The sequence below is a fragment of the Pleurodeles waltl genome, chromosome 7, assembly GCF_031143425.1.
Source record: "Pleurodeles waltl isolate 20211129_DDA chromosome 7, aPleWal1.hap1.20221129, whole genome shotgun sequence".
NCBI classification, from domain to species: domain Eukaryota; kingdom Metazoa; phylum Chordata; class Amphibia; order Caudata; family Salamandridae; genus Pleurodeles; species Pleurodeles waltl.
In genome coordinates, this window is record NC_090446.1 from 582,683,512 (window position 1) to 582,696,732 (window position 13,221).

The window sequence follows — 13,221 nt, forward strand, 5'->3', positions numbered from 1 at the left end:
TTTTATTAGTGAAAGTCATGCATACGTTGTGCCTTTTCTGGTGTTTGGCCCTCCTCGAGTGCACCAGACAACTACTGAAAACATACAAGGCTCCATGTTTTCCGTATGGTTTCTGGACTACTTTTTCTCTTTATTTCGTAGGCAGAGCGATCTCGCTGGGCAGTAGTCAAGCGCTTTGCATGACATCGACCCTGTTACATGGATATTTGCACTTTTGCCGGTTACATGGATAATTGCACTTTTGCCGGTGACATGGATAATTGCACTTTTGCTGATGTGTTTCACTGCAAGTGAAATTCTGTTTCCCTTAGTGTGCCTGCTTTGTGCTCATGGCAGCCATCGGTTAGCTTATGTGAAACTGTTTTACTTTTCATTTTCAGTTTATGTGGCAAGAAAAGTCCGGTTAGGAGTTTACAACGCTAATAGCTCTAACTCGAGCAAACGCAAGACCCATTGCATTGCAAATGCTTGTTTATTTTCAGTCCACTCTCGCATTCACACTCCACAGACATGCTGCACATGTGCAGAAGAGTGCAGCATGTCTGAGGATAGGACCTCCTCTGGCACTGACGTGTTTTTCGAAAAATCGCCCCAAGGCCTATCACAAGGAAGATTGGAGTGGGTTGAAGAAAGTTCCAATCCATCTGTATTTTGATGAACCAGAGTACTGAAGTACCCGGAGCTGGTAAGCTGAAAAGAGAGAGGGAAAAGTGAGAACTCCTCACGTCTCCTCATGTCTAAAAGCCACAGAATACTGTAAAGTTCTACAGAAAGGTAGAGCGCCTCGAGAAAGGAAAGCCTGCGAATTATGATGTGCCTTGAATTCGAATCATTTGAAAGGGCCTTTTAAATAGGGATGTCAAATACAGAGTTTGACTCTGACAAATGAAAAATGTAATGAGTACATTTTCAATTGGACGATACCACAAATCATCGGGGGCTCCAGAAACTTGCAAAATTAATGTTTATTTTTTATCATAAAAGTGCCTGTGTTTTGAAATTGTAAAGAGAAGGGTTGTTGGAGGAATGTTGTTTTTGTTCTAGTATGATCCTATTCCCGATTGTGAAAGTAAACATGAACAGAAAAGGAGAAGGTGGATTTCGTTCTACAGGTTTAGTTCTTTTATGTTAAGCCTACTGGAACCTAGGCATTTCAGTTTATTTTTGTTTACCTCATTGTGCTGTTCACAGGCTCGTGTTGTACCACACATCTGTCACATGGATTGTAAGATAACGCACCAGGCACAGCGTAGGCAGTGCCAATGATACTGAAAGGGTGCTGATACATTGGCATTGTTCCCACTGGCTCCTATTGCACTTATACCTTAATACCAACAGTGTAAACACCATTATAGACAAGGAGCTAGAGATGCTGACTAACCTAAAACTACAAGTCCCAGAAGGCTTTGTTTGGCTAAAATTGTCTCATTGACTCCAGGGCTGGAAAGGCTTTTTGACCATTCACATCTGTTCTAAATCAGGTTCTGTTAGCTATGTTCAGTTTTCCCCTACTCTCCTGTTCTGAGAGATGTGCACTTTCCACCTTTGAAGCGTGCAGTCCTCACCATTTCTAAGCTTGGCGCTCTTCACCATTCAATGCTGTTCACCTATACAAAGTTCTTTGTTCACCATTGCTATGTGCATTACCCTCCAATGCTTAATACTGTCCACCAGTGGCTAGTACACGTCTACCAGTGTTTGTGCACTTCTCTTGACTGTTCACTCCTGTTCACCTGTACAAAGTACTGCCTACCAACTCTAAGTACACTGCTCACCAGCACTGCTACTACTGACCATATCTCATTTGTGAACAAACTTGCATCGTTATTTGCATATGAAATCATTATCATGCTTGGCATTACAACTTGTCATATTAAGCTGCAAACCCGTGTTCAGACCTACTGTCTCTGGATGCTGTAGCACAGTGGTTCCCAACCTGTGGTCCGGGGACCCCTGGGGGTCCGCAAAGCCTTCTCAGGGGGGTCCGCGACTGCTTAGAAAATTAAAAAATATTAACAAATATTGACAAATTAGGTCCCATGCTTCCAGCAATGACTCAGTGGGGGGTCCCCGGATTCCAATAATGATTCAGTGGGGGTCCCTGGGTTCCATTAATGATAAAGCGGGGTTCCACAGAAGTCAAAAAGTTGGGAACCACTGCTGTAGCATGTAAAACAAGTGGAAGCTTGAACATTCAAATATCAAAAAATAACCACCACATCAAATACTTCTTCCATGCATAACGGAATTCAAATTGTGAATCGTACCAATGTTCACTGAAAGCAGCTTTGAGCAAGCAATGGAAAATCAGATAGACTGGCCTTGGCAAGCTTGCTTGTTTTTTAATGTGTTTATTTGTTGTTTGCAAACAGATACTATAAGCATTAGGAGTTTAAAAAATAAAAATGCTGCTGTCTAAAGATGGCGTTTGTATGTTTGTCCAAAAATAACAAAAACAAGCATTTGCAAAGGAATCGGTCTCGCATTTGTGAAAGTTAGGGCTATTGGCATTGTAAATGGAGTTGGTCTGCTATTAACCACACTCATGAAATGGGTGCAGCTTTAAATGAAATGGAGGTGGGCAAGCTGCGCCACGCAGAACAAAAGAAAGACGTGGTCACCATACTTAAAGATGAAAGCGTTGTGGTGTGCCATGCTGGAAGCACTTTGGGTCAATGTAGAAAACAACAAAGAGGAAAAAACAACATACGGTCACGGAGCATGAAGCGACGGGGCAAAAGAAAAAAGCAGTGCGCCACACTAAGGTGTTTGGCAGATTGTGCAATAATCCATGGAACAGGGTCAGTCTTCAAGACGGCAACAAAGCAGCCTCAAGGTGGGACAAACATAAAGCATTTACCTACGAAATCAAGGGAATTTTGAAAAGCAGGCCAAAGAACGAATGAAAGTGATGGGGGTGAGATAGGTGTGGTGCAAGCCCAAAGATGTAGATTACAACATGTCAAGAGACAGCGCATGCGCACTGCCTATGCTCGGCCTAAAAATCACCCATCACTCAAATAAACATGAAATCAAAGCAAAGATTGGCCCATCAGCCCTGGCACTGAAGTACCTTTTAAGCAGATGTGTACAAACAAAATGCCATTAGTCAAGAAAACCCATGGCTGTAGTGGGCAGACCCATAGCCCTGTATTCTATGCTGTACAGTGAGAAAGCAAAATGGGAATGACTCCTGCACAGGCCATTCCTTGGCTTTAGAGTGCTGGCTGAAAGCCCCTGTATGTGTGTGTATATAAATTTATATTTATATATATATATATATATATATATATATATAGTTTATTTATTATTGTTATTCTTTTGAAAAACATGAAACTGGTAACACAGCTAACACAGTCTCAATGCCAGAATCTTATAAATCATTCACAGTGGTCATTAAGTGCCTCAGTATGCACTTTCCTAATAAAGAAGACTCCTTTAACCATGAACCATATTTTTTTAATGTTAGAAGTGGAAATGAAATGAAAGAACTGAGTACCTAAACCTAGTCTAGAGCAGTTAGAACTCTCACGTTTCCCAGGTTTATACATGAGTAGTTCATTGTGTCCATGTTTTTCTTTGTATTCTGGGGCTTGTAGTGGGGATTTATAATAGATCAACAGGACTATAAGAATGCAAACACAAAACCTGAACTGGATGAGCTGATCGTTCATGGAACTAGAAGAAATTAGCAATTCCTCACCCAGCTAGTTGGTCAGGCTTGTTCACAAGGTACTTTTCATTATGCCCCACCACTTTCAAAGTTCACCAGTCGCCACTGCTTGGAAGTTGGTTCATCTCTGGCTTGGCATTCTGTCGTAATTAGTTGACTCACCCACCTCTAGCATAAAGCCAACATATCTTCCAGGAGAAAAGGTCTTGCAAAAGTCTGTGTATTTCCCAAAATCCCTGAGATGACCCAAGCACAGACCTAAAGAATACCAAGGACCGAAGGCCAATGATATAGAAAATCATGCCACACTACTGAATTCTGTGTGGGTCCTTGTGCCCACTGCATCCAGCGGGGCTTGATTCACTGGCCTAAATGGCCTCCCTTACCCAGGCTAGATAAAAAGCGGTTGGCAGAGGGAAAGCAATGAATGCCAAAGATCAGAATGTATTACGTGTTTCTACAAAGTGTACCTATAACACAATTCTGTTTAGAGGACAAACCTCACTATTGTGTTTTTAGGTCGAGCATAAGAGTCGACCTTGTGTGTACTTTTAGTATACTTCTTATGACTTAAAGTGATTTCATTTGTTTGTTGCAGTGTCCTTAAAAAGTTCTTGCTCACTAGTGGTCAGTTCTGCCTTTTTCTCCCTCCTTTTTCTGTTTCAGAGCAGTGACCAACAACTGTATTATTTCACTTTGGTTTCTTTATCTGTTGCCGTGATTGACTACTTTTGTTATTTTTTGGTGCTCCCCTTTCACCATGGGTGTTTTTAGGCTAGTAGCTGTCTGCCTTTTAATACAGCATTCCGTTCCTCCCATCTCCTCCCATGTCACTGACATTTGTTTTGGCTTTATTCCAGTGCTGTCCTTATTTACTTCAGGCTCCTAAAATAAGCTTGTTTTACAAAAGAAACACCTGGTCCTTAACAAAAGCCACAATATGACCTTTCTGGTAGAATGTAGCTAAACCTAGAAGCAATGATGTGAAATCGGGAGTCTGTCTCTCCAGGGCCCCTCCCTGCCACGTCCCACGCTGAGAACATATCTCCCAACACCTGGGGACCCTCCACTAGCTCCCGGTCGAGAAACAAATCACCTCCAAGCTACTCACCCACAAGTACAAGGCCACACACAACACAGGACCAGCCTATCTGAACCACAGCGTCTCCTTCCACACCCCGCCAGATCCCTCTGCTCCACCCAGCTGGCCCTGGCCACCATCGCTCGCATTCGTAAAACCACCGCTGGAGGACGATCCTTCACCTACATAGCAGCAAAGAGCTGGAACAACCTCCCCCTGCACCTCAGACAAAGCCCATCGCTCACCATCTTCAAGAAGAACCTCAAGCAGTGGATCTTCGGTTGAGGCCCCCTCCCCCCAGCACCTTGAGACCCTCATGGGTGAGTAGCCACACTTCTCAAAAACGGATTGATTGATTGCCACCACACAGGACACCACACACAGGGTATTGCTTATCTCCTTAATTGGGGCCGTAAATCTTCTCAGGCTGCTCTGCTGGTTTAAAAGAGCAGTTTTCTTAAATGCTTTGAAAACAACATAAGGTGCTACTGTGAAAGCACATATGATGTGGAAAGGAACGAAGTAGACTCTGGTCAGTTTTGGAAGTTATTCAGAGGTAATCCTCTATCCTAAAGCCTGCTCTTTTATGCAGTAATGCAAAAGAATGACACTGTGGTCCAGGTACTTCTCTTATTTAGAAATTGAATTGCATTGGAGTCAAGTGATATAACAATTTAGGGGAGATGGTGGCCAAGTGGCAGTCTGAAACAGGCATTTCAGTGAGTTAGGCAGCTTGGGGCAGGAAGGAGCACACTCAGTGGTATGCTCAGTTTAGGACAAAATGTGGCCCATGCTACAGGTACATTTCTTCTGACTTCAGATGCAATCATTATAAGTTGTTACATATGCTGTCAAAAAGGGGAGGGAGGGTGGCTTTAACCATCTCCCAGCTGTTTCTTCAGTGAACTGCATATAATTTACCTCTCCATTAATCTATTCAGGCCTACAAAGTATGAAAACGTCTGTCCATTCACCCACATTGGAGACTTGTGCGGTTACCAGATGAATGTTAATATGTGGAGCACAAGTTTGCACTCTGTCGTGGGTTATAAAGTACCAGTCAGAAACAAAACAAGCATTGGCAAAGCTAATAGGTCTGGAGCTGGCTGCCAGCCTTTTAGACTTGCCAGTGCTTGTTTTTATCATGATTTCTGTAAAAAGCTGTCTAGCTGCCACCAACATAAACAAGCATTGAGAAAGCCAATAATTCTCACCTTTGTGAGCTATTGGCTTTGCCAATGGTTTTAATCAGTACTGCAGAGCATTGTTGATGCTATGCAGCATGGCCTAAGTGAAAGAAAAAAAATTTATGCGGCCACTCGAGCCATTGTATGTAAAAATTCCTGGAAAAATTGATCACACACCTCACCATACCTGACTAAAAGCACCTGTACCCAACTATTTACCAGACAATCAACACCACATACACTCCTCCTGATGCTATGCCCCTGCAGACAGATAAGCAAGGATAAATGGCTCCATTAGCATATCTCTCCCCATCCTCTCCCGATTGACAAATACACTGCAGCAGTACCTTGTTCTACTCTTAACTACTGCAAAGGAGATGTTATACATTTTCTTTAATATGTAAATGAGCAAGACAGGTACATTGTATTATTATATTGACTTTTCTAATCCTTGTAAGTCCTAAGGAGCTGTAACAGAAGTATTTGTCAGAATATAAGTGTTAAAATAATTTTTAGGTCGAGCGGAAGTGTTTTGACCTGTTGTAAGTATTTTGGGCTTTTAACCACACCCACCTCACGCCTATCACTTTTACGCGTTTGCGGGCTTGCCTTTTAAAAATCCTTTATCATCATTGGTGAATGCTTTACGTTTGTCCCTCCTTGGTGTGGTTTTGTTACTGCCTTGCAGACAGCCACTGTTACATGGATAATTGCACAATTGCTGATATGTTTGATTGCGAGTAAACTTCTTTTTCTTTTTGTGTCTCTCCTTTGTGCTCATGCTCAAGGTGGCCATGTTGCTTTGAATCGGCTTGCTTATGTCAACTGTTTTACTTTTCATTTTCAATTTATGTGGCAACAAAAGTCCAGTTAGGAATTGACAATGCTAATAGCTCTAACACGAGCTAATGTGAGACCCATTACATTGCAAAGCTTATTATTTTTGGTTAACTCGGGCGACTAATTGGATCAATCCGCTTCCTTTCTCTCCGTAGGCTGTAACCGTGAGCATGTCTTCTGAGCCGGCATCCTGTCCAGCACCACAAGGAGGAGACAAAGACCACCTGTACAGGTAAGAGTTTCTTTAGAGTGTAACTAAATACACCATAGCTGGGTATATTGGACTGAGGAACATTGGTTCTGCATAATGGGTTTGTGGCTATGCGTAAGGTGCCCAAACTACTCCATGGAATGCGATATCCACCCATTTTTAAAAGTTCAGACCATGCATTTGTCTCCGAAAACTGTCCAATTTTGCTTCGCAAGAGAACGTGGGAAATGGTTGAATTTTGTACTTCGGTAGTTCTCGCGGTTCGACCTGCAAAAATGAGGTTCGGAGAGAACCATCACTGCCTGAGCTGCTCACTGAAGGAGTTTGTATTAAGGTTTGTGTGGGTCTCGGGAGAACTCAGTGCAGAGGTGAGACAGTCGAACTGGTCACATGAAGTTCTTGGTTTGTGGGTCTTTTATTTCCGTTTATGCATGAGCAAATTTAGCGAAATTGTTTTGCAATTTGCTTCTGTATGCAACCAAAAAAAACAAACAAAAAAACAATGCCCAGCACTATTGCCACGGCTACCGCTGACAAGTCATACTCCGGAGACTTCTTGACCGGCAGGTCGAATTAATGACTCGCATCTTTCTCTCTCATATACCGCATTTGCTTCCGCATTCGCTCTGTTTGTCGCTGTCACAGACTCTCCCATGTGCAGACGACTCGCAGTCCTATGTTCAAGCTCCACAGTCCCTTTGGTTTTCTCTCAAATACTTTTTCTGGTGTCTCACTGTCAGCTACTTGCCCCGCTTTTCTCTTCAGGCGGCCTTGCAGTGTCCCAGGTAGCTTAAAGTTGTTTTGCTCACTATGCTCCTCGCTTTTTCACTATCACTGACACGTCCTGCCCGTTGGCTCACCATGGGTCTGTTTTTTACGTCCTAACGGAATGTCCACGTGCAGGTCGCACACAGACTCCCTGCGGACAGGCTCTGTGCTGGTCTGCCTCTCTGTGACTCTCCCCTTGGCGCTGACTGATATCTTCCCGGCTTTTCTCTCCCAGCTGGCTCATGGCCACTTTCCTTTTGACTTCCACAGACTATTCCTACTGCTGTAGATTGTGTTTTTTTCTCTGACAGACTCTACCTTGTGCTTACGTCGAACTCATGCGCAGCGCTTCCCTTTAAGACACCCTCGCTTGTTTTCGTTGAATCACTCGCTCTGTGTGCTTCCTCTCGGAAAGTGACTCACTGTTACTCTGTTTTCTCTCTTACAGATGTGCTCCGGGGTCAGAGAGATTTTATTTTTCCCTCTCAGACTTTCTGTTATGCTATTGAACCACGTCTTTGCTTAGCTCTCCCACACATTCTCCTTCTAGTACTCATGACTGACGCTCTCTGCATATATATATATATATCTCTCTCTCTCTCTCTCTCTCTCTCTCTCTCTCTCTCTCTCTCTCTCTCTCTCTCTCTCTCTCTCTCTCTCTCTCTCTCTCTCTCTCTCTCTCTCTCTCTCTCTCTCTCTCTCTCTCTCTCTCTCTCTCCCTCTCCCATTCTCCCTCTCCCTTGCTCTGATGCTGCATATTCACCGCCTTACTCTCAGAGAATTTCTCTTGCACAAATAAGTCACTATCTCTGTTTTTTTCCTTTCACAGAATGTCCTTTTGATGATACCTGACGCTTTCTCTCTCACGGACTCTCCCTTGTGCTGTTCGATCTCAATTGCTCTGTTTTCTTCTGCCCCAGACTGCCTCTTCTGCAGTGACTTAGCCTTTGTTTCTCCTGCACTCTTCCTGGTTCTGTTGACCAGAAGTCTCCTTGCTGTTGGTCGAAGCAGTCTCTTCGAGACACCTTCCTGTGCCGTACACTCACAAACTCTTGCACTTTCTCTCTCACACACTCTCCTCGGTATTGGTGACTAACAGTTTCTTTCCTATTTCCTCACAAACTCTTCATGATGCTTTCACGATGCTGGTGTTTCACATTTAGGGGAATACTTACTAAAATTTCACACAGTGCATCGAGGGAAGTAGCTGCACTGAGTTGCGTGAGAGGGTGAGAGCTGCGCCATATGTACAAGGATATTGCACAGTTCAGCTTTTCTAGTTCTAGTGCACTTGTGACTGCCTAGTGCTAGCGCAGGCCCCCTTGCACCCTGGCACAACAGTGCCTGTGTGTGAGCAAGAAGGGACACATTCCTGCACAAAAACAATCCCTGGAGGCATATTCTTCTTTCTATGACCGTTGTAGAATGTTGCTCATATAAAAAGAGGAAATAATGAGAAAAAATAAAGATATTTCTCCTTGTTACGCTTCTCTGTGGTACGCTCACCATTCTGGCGCAATCCATGGTTAACTGCCTTTAATAAATCTGGGATTGCTACAGTTCAATAGGTGGATGCACAGGAACACCGATGCTCCAACCATGGGACGCCTGCCACGATGAAATGTAATGCAGCGCAAGTCGCTGCGTTTCATTACATTTCTCTACAAAGGCACACAAGGCGGCGCAAATCACCCCTTGTGTGGCTTTGTAAATCCCATTTAAGGATACTCAATTTGGGATGACAGTTGTTGTACTCTTGTGTCTCTGGACACTCCCTGGTGCCGGTCTCACACAGTTATTCTCATTTCTCTCACAGACTTCCTTGTGGTGTTTACTCACCATCACTCTATGTTTCTCTTTGACAAACTTTCTCTAGTCTGGTGTCTCACAGTCAGTCTGATTTCCTCTCACACACTCTTCCTAGTGCCAGTGATTCACAGATCTTTTGATTTTGCCCCTCACTACATAGGCTAGTGGCTTACAGTGTGGCCTCTCAGTAGCTCCACTGGTACTTGTGCCTCACAGCCACTTTTGTTTCCTCTCTCACAGACTCTCCCCAGTCTCAGTGACTCACCTTCTCTTTGACATTGCTGACTTCTTGGTGCTGGTGGCTTACATACACTGCTTTTTTCTCTGGTGGATCCCCAAGGCGCTTTGGTTTTCACTCCTGCTTACTGTGCCTAATCCCATTGGCTGTGCATCGATACCGTACAGGATGTCAGGGTGTGTAACTCACTTCCTCTCTATTGGCAGACTACTTGCTGTTTTCTTTTAAAGACTATCCCTTATGCTCTTGATTCACAATATCTGTACTTGCTGTCGATTCACAATCTGTTCTTTTTTCTCTCACAGACTGTCCTGTGTGAAGATGGCTCCCATACACTTTGCTTATGCCTCTCACAGACTCTCCTGTGTGAAGGTGGCTGCCAAACACTTTCCTTATGCCTCTCACAGAAATCCCTGTGCAAAGGTGGCTGCCAGACACATTGCTTATGCCTTTCACAGACTCCCCTGTGTGATGATGGCTGTCAGACACTTTGCTTATGCCTCTCAAAGACTCTCCTGTATGAAAATGCCTGCCCGACACTTTGCCTATGCTTCACATAGTCTCTTCTGTGCGAAGGTGGCTGCCAGACACTTTGCTTATGAATCTCATGGACTTTCCCTTGTGCTGATGGTTGCCAGACACGTTGCTTATGCCTCTCACAGACTCTCCTGTGTGAACATGGCTGCTAAACACGTTGCTTATGCCTCTCACAGACCCTCCTGCGTGAAGGTGGCTGCCAGACACGTAGCTTATGCCTCTCACAGACTCTCCTGCGTGAAGATGGCTGCCAGACACGTTGCTTATGCCTCTCACAAACTCTCCTGTGCAAAGATGGCTGCCAAACACGTTGCTTATGCCTCTCACAGACTCTCCTGTGCAAAGGTTGCTGCCAGACACATTGCTTATGCCTCTCACAGACTCTCCCTTATGCGGATGGCTGCCAGACATGTTGCCTATGCCTCTCACAGACTCTCCTCTGTGAAGATGGCTGCCAGATAACATTGCTTATGCCACTCTCAGACTCTCCTGTGTGAAAATAGCTGCCAGACACATTTGTTATTCCTCTCACAGACTCTCCTGTGTGAAGATGGCTGCCGGACACATTGCTTATGCCACTCACAGACTCTCCTGTGTGAAGATGGCGGCTAGACACCTTCCTTATGCTTCTCACAGACTCCCCTGTGTGAAGGTGGCTGCCAAACACGTTGCATGTTCCTCTCACAGACTCTCCTGTGTGAAAGTGGCTACCAGACACGTTGCATATGCTTCTCACAGAACCCCCTGTGTAAAGGAGGCTGCCAGACATATTGCTTATGCTTCTCACAGATCCGCCCTTGTGCTGATGGCTGCCAGACACCTTGCTTATGCCACTCACAGACTCTCCTGTGCACAGATGGCTGCCAGACACATTGCTTATGCCACTCACAGACTCTCCTGTGCAAAGATGGGTGCCAGACTCGTTGGTTATGCCTCTCACAGACTCTCCCTTGTGCTGATGGCTGCCAGGCACATTGCTTATGCCTCTCACAGACTCTCCTGTGCGAAGGTGGCTGCCAGATGCATTGCTTATGCCTCTCACAGACTCTCCCTTATGCTGATGGCTGCCAGACATGTTGCTTATGTCTCTCACAGACTCTACTGTGTGAAGATGGCTGCCAGACACATTTGTTATGCCTCTCACAGACTCTTCTGTGTGAAGATGGCTGCCAGACACATTTGTTATGCCTCTCACAGACTCTCCAGTGTGAAGGTGGCTGCAGACACATTGCTTATGCTTCTCAGAGACTCTCCTGTGGGAAGGTGGCTGCCAAACACCTTGCTTATGCCTCACACAGACTCTCCTGTGTGAAGATGTGTGCCAGACATGGCTGCCAGACACATTGCTTATGCCTCTCACAGACTCTCCCTCGTGCCGATGGCTATCCGACATGTTGCTCATGCCTCTCACAGACTCTCCTGTGTGAAGAGGGCGCCCAGACATGATGCTGATTCCTCTCGCAGACTCTCCCTTGTGCTGATGGCTGGCAGACACGTTGCCTATGTCTTGCACAGACTCTCATGTGTGAAGATGGCTGCCAGACATGTTGCTTATGCTTCTCACAGTCTCTCTTGTGTGAAGATGGCTGCCAGACACGTTTGTTATGCCTCTCACAGACTCTCGCTTATGCTGATGGCTGCCAGACACATGGCTTATGTCTTTCACAGACTCTCCTGTGTGAAGATGGCTGCCAGACACATTGCTTATGCCACTCACAGACTCTCCTGTGTGAAGATGGCTGCCATACACGTTGCTTATGCTTCTTACAGAATCCCCTGTGCGAAGGTGGCTGCCAGACACAGTCCTTATGCTTCTCACAGACTCTCCCTTGTGCTGGTGGCTGCTAGACATGTTGCTTATGCCACTCAGAGAGTCTTCTGTGCAAGGATGGCTGCCAGACACATTGCTTATGCCACTCACAGACACTCCTGTGCAAAGATGGCTGCCATATACGTTGCTTATGCCTCTCACAGACTCTCCTGTGCGAAGATGGCTGCCAGATACGTTGCTTATGCCTCTCACAGACTCTCCTGTATGAAGATGGCTGCCAGACACGTTGCTTGTTCCTCTCACAGACTCTCCTCTGCGAAGGTGGCTGCCAGACACATTGCTTATGCCACTCACAGACTCTCCTGTGCAAAGATGGCTGCCAGATGCGTTGCTTATGCCTCTCAGAGACTCTCCTGTGCGAAGGTGGCTGCCAGATACGTTGCTTATGCCTCTCACACTCTCCCCTGTATGAAGATGGCTGCCAGACACGTTTGTTATGCCTCTCACAGACTCTCCTGTGTGAAGATGGTTGCCAGACACATTGCTTATGCTCATTACAGAATCCCCTGTGCGATGGTGGATGCCAGACACAGTGCTTATGCTTCTTACAGAATCCCTTTTGCGAAGGTGGCTGCCAGACACAGTGCTTATGCTTCTCACAGACTCTCCTGTGTGAAGGTGGCTGCCATACACGTTGCTTATGCTGCTTACAGAATCCCCTGTGCGAAGGTGGCTGCCAGACATGTTGCTTATGCCTCTCACATACTCTTCTGTGCAAAGGTGGCTGCCACTTTGCTTATGCTTCTCACAGAATCTCCCGTGTGCTGATGGTTCACAGTGCTGTTCTTCCTCTCTTGTATTCTCCCTAGATGTCTGACTCAGTCATTCTCCTCTTGCCTCCTTCCCTCCCCAGGTGCTAGCGACTCATGTTTTTTCTGCTTTTCTCGTGTACAGACCTTCCAGTTTGTTGTTGACTAAGAACCCCTTTGCTTTTCTGTCCCTCGTTCTCCCTGCTAATGTCTCACAGTGGCCATCGTACCCCTTTCTTGCTGAATTTCCACGATGCCCATAGCTCACAGGGATTCAGCTTTTTTCCCTCACTCTCC

General features: G+C 45.4%; 1 protein-coding gene across 3 annotated transcripts in view; it reads left to right on the forward strand.

Moving 5' to 3' along the window:
* TGFB1I1 (transforming growth factor beta 1 induced transcript 1) overlaps positions 1 to 13,221 on the forward strand; it is a 137,058-nt gene that overhangs the window by 69,513 nt on the left and 54,324 nt on the right. For 2 of the 3 annotated variants that reach the window (XM_069244423.1, XM_069244424.1), the window contains one exon: positions 6,937 to 7,013. In XM_069244423.1, the coding sequence (XP_069100524.1) occupies positions 6,937 to 7,013 (77 nt within the window). Of the gene's footprint in view, positions 1 to 4,919; positions 5,075 to 6,936; positions 7,014 to 13,221 lie in introns of those variants that run through there. The other variant, XM_069244425.1, reaches the window with a different exon arrangement.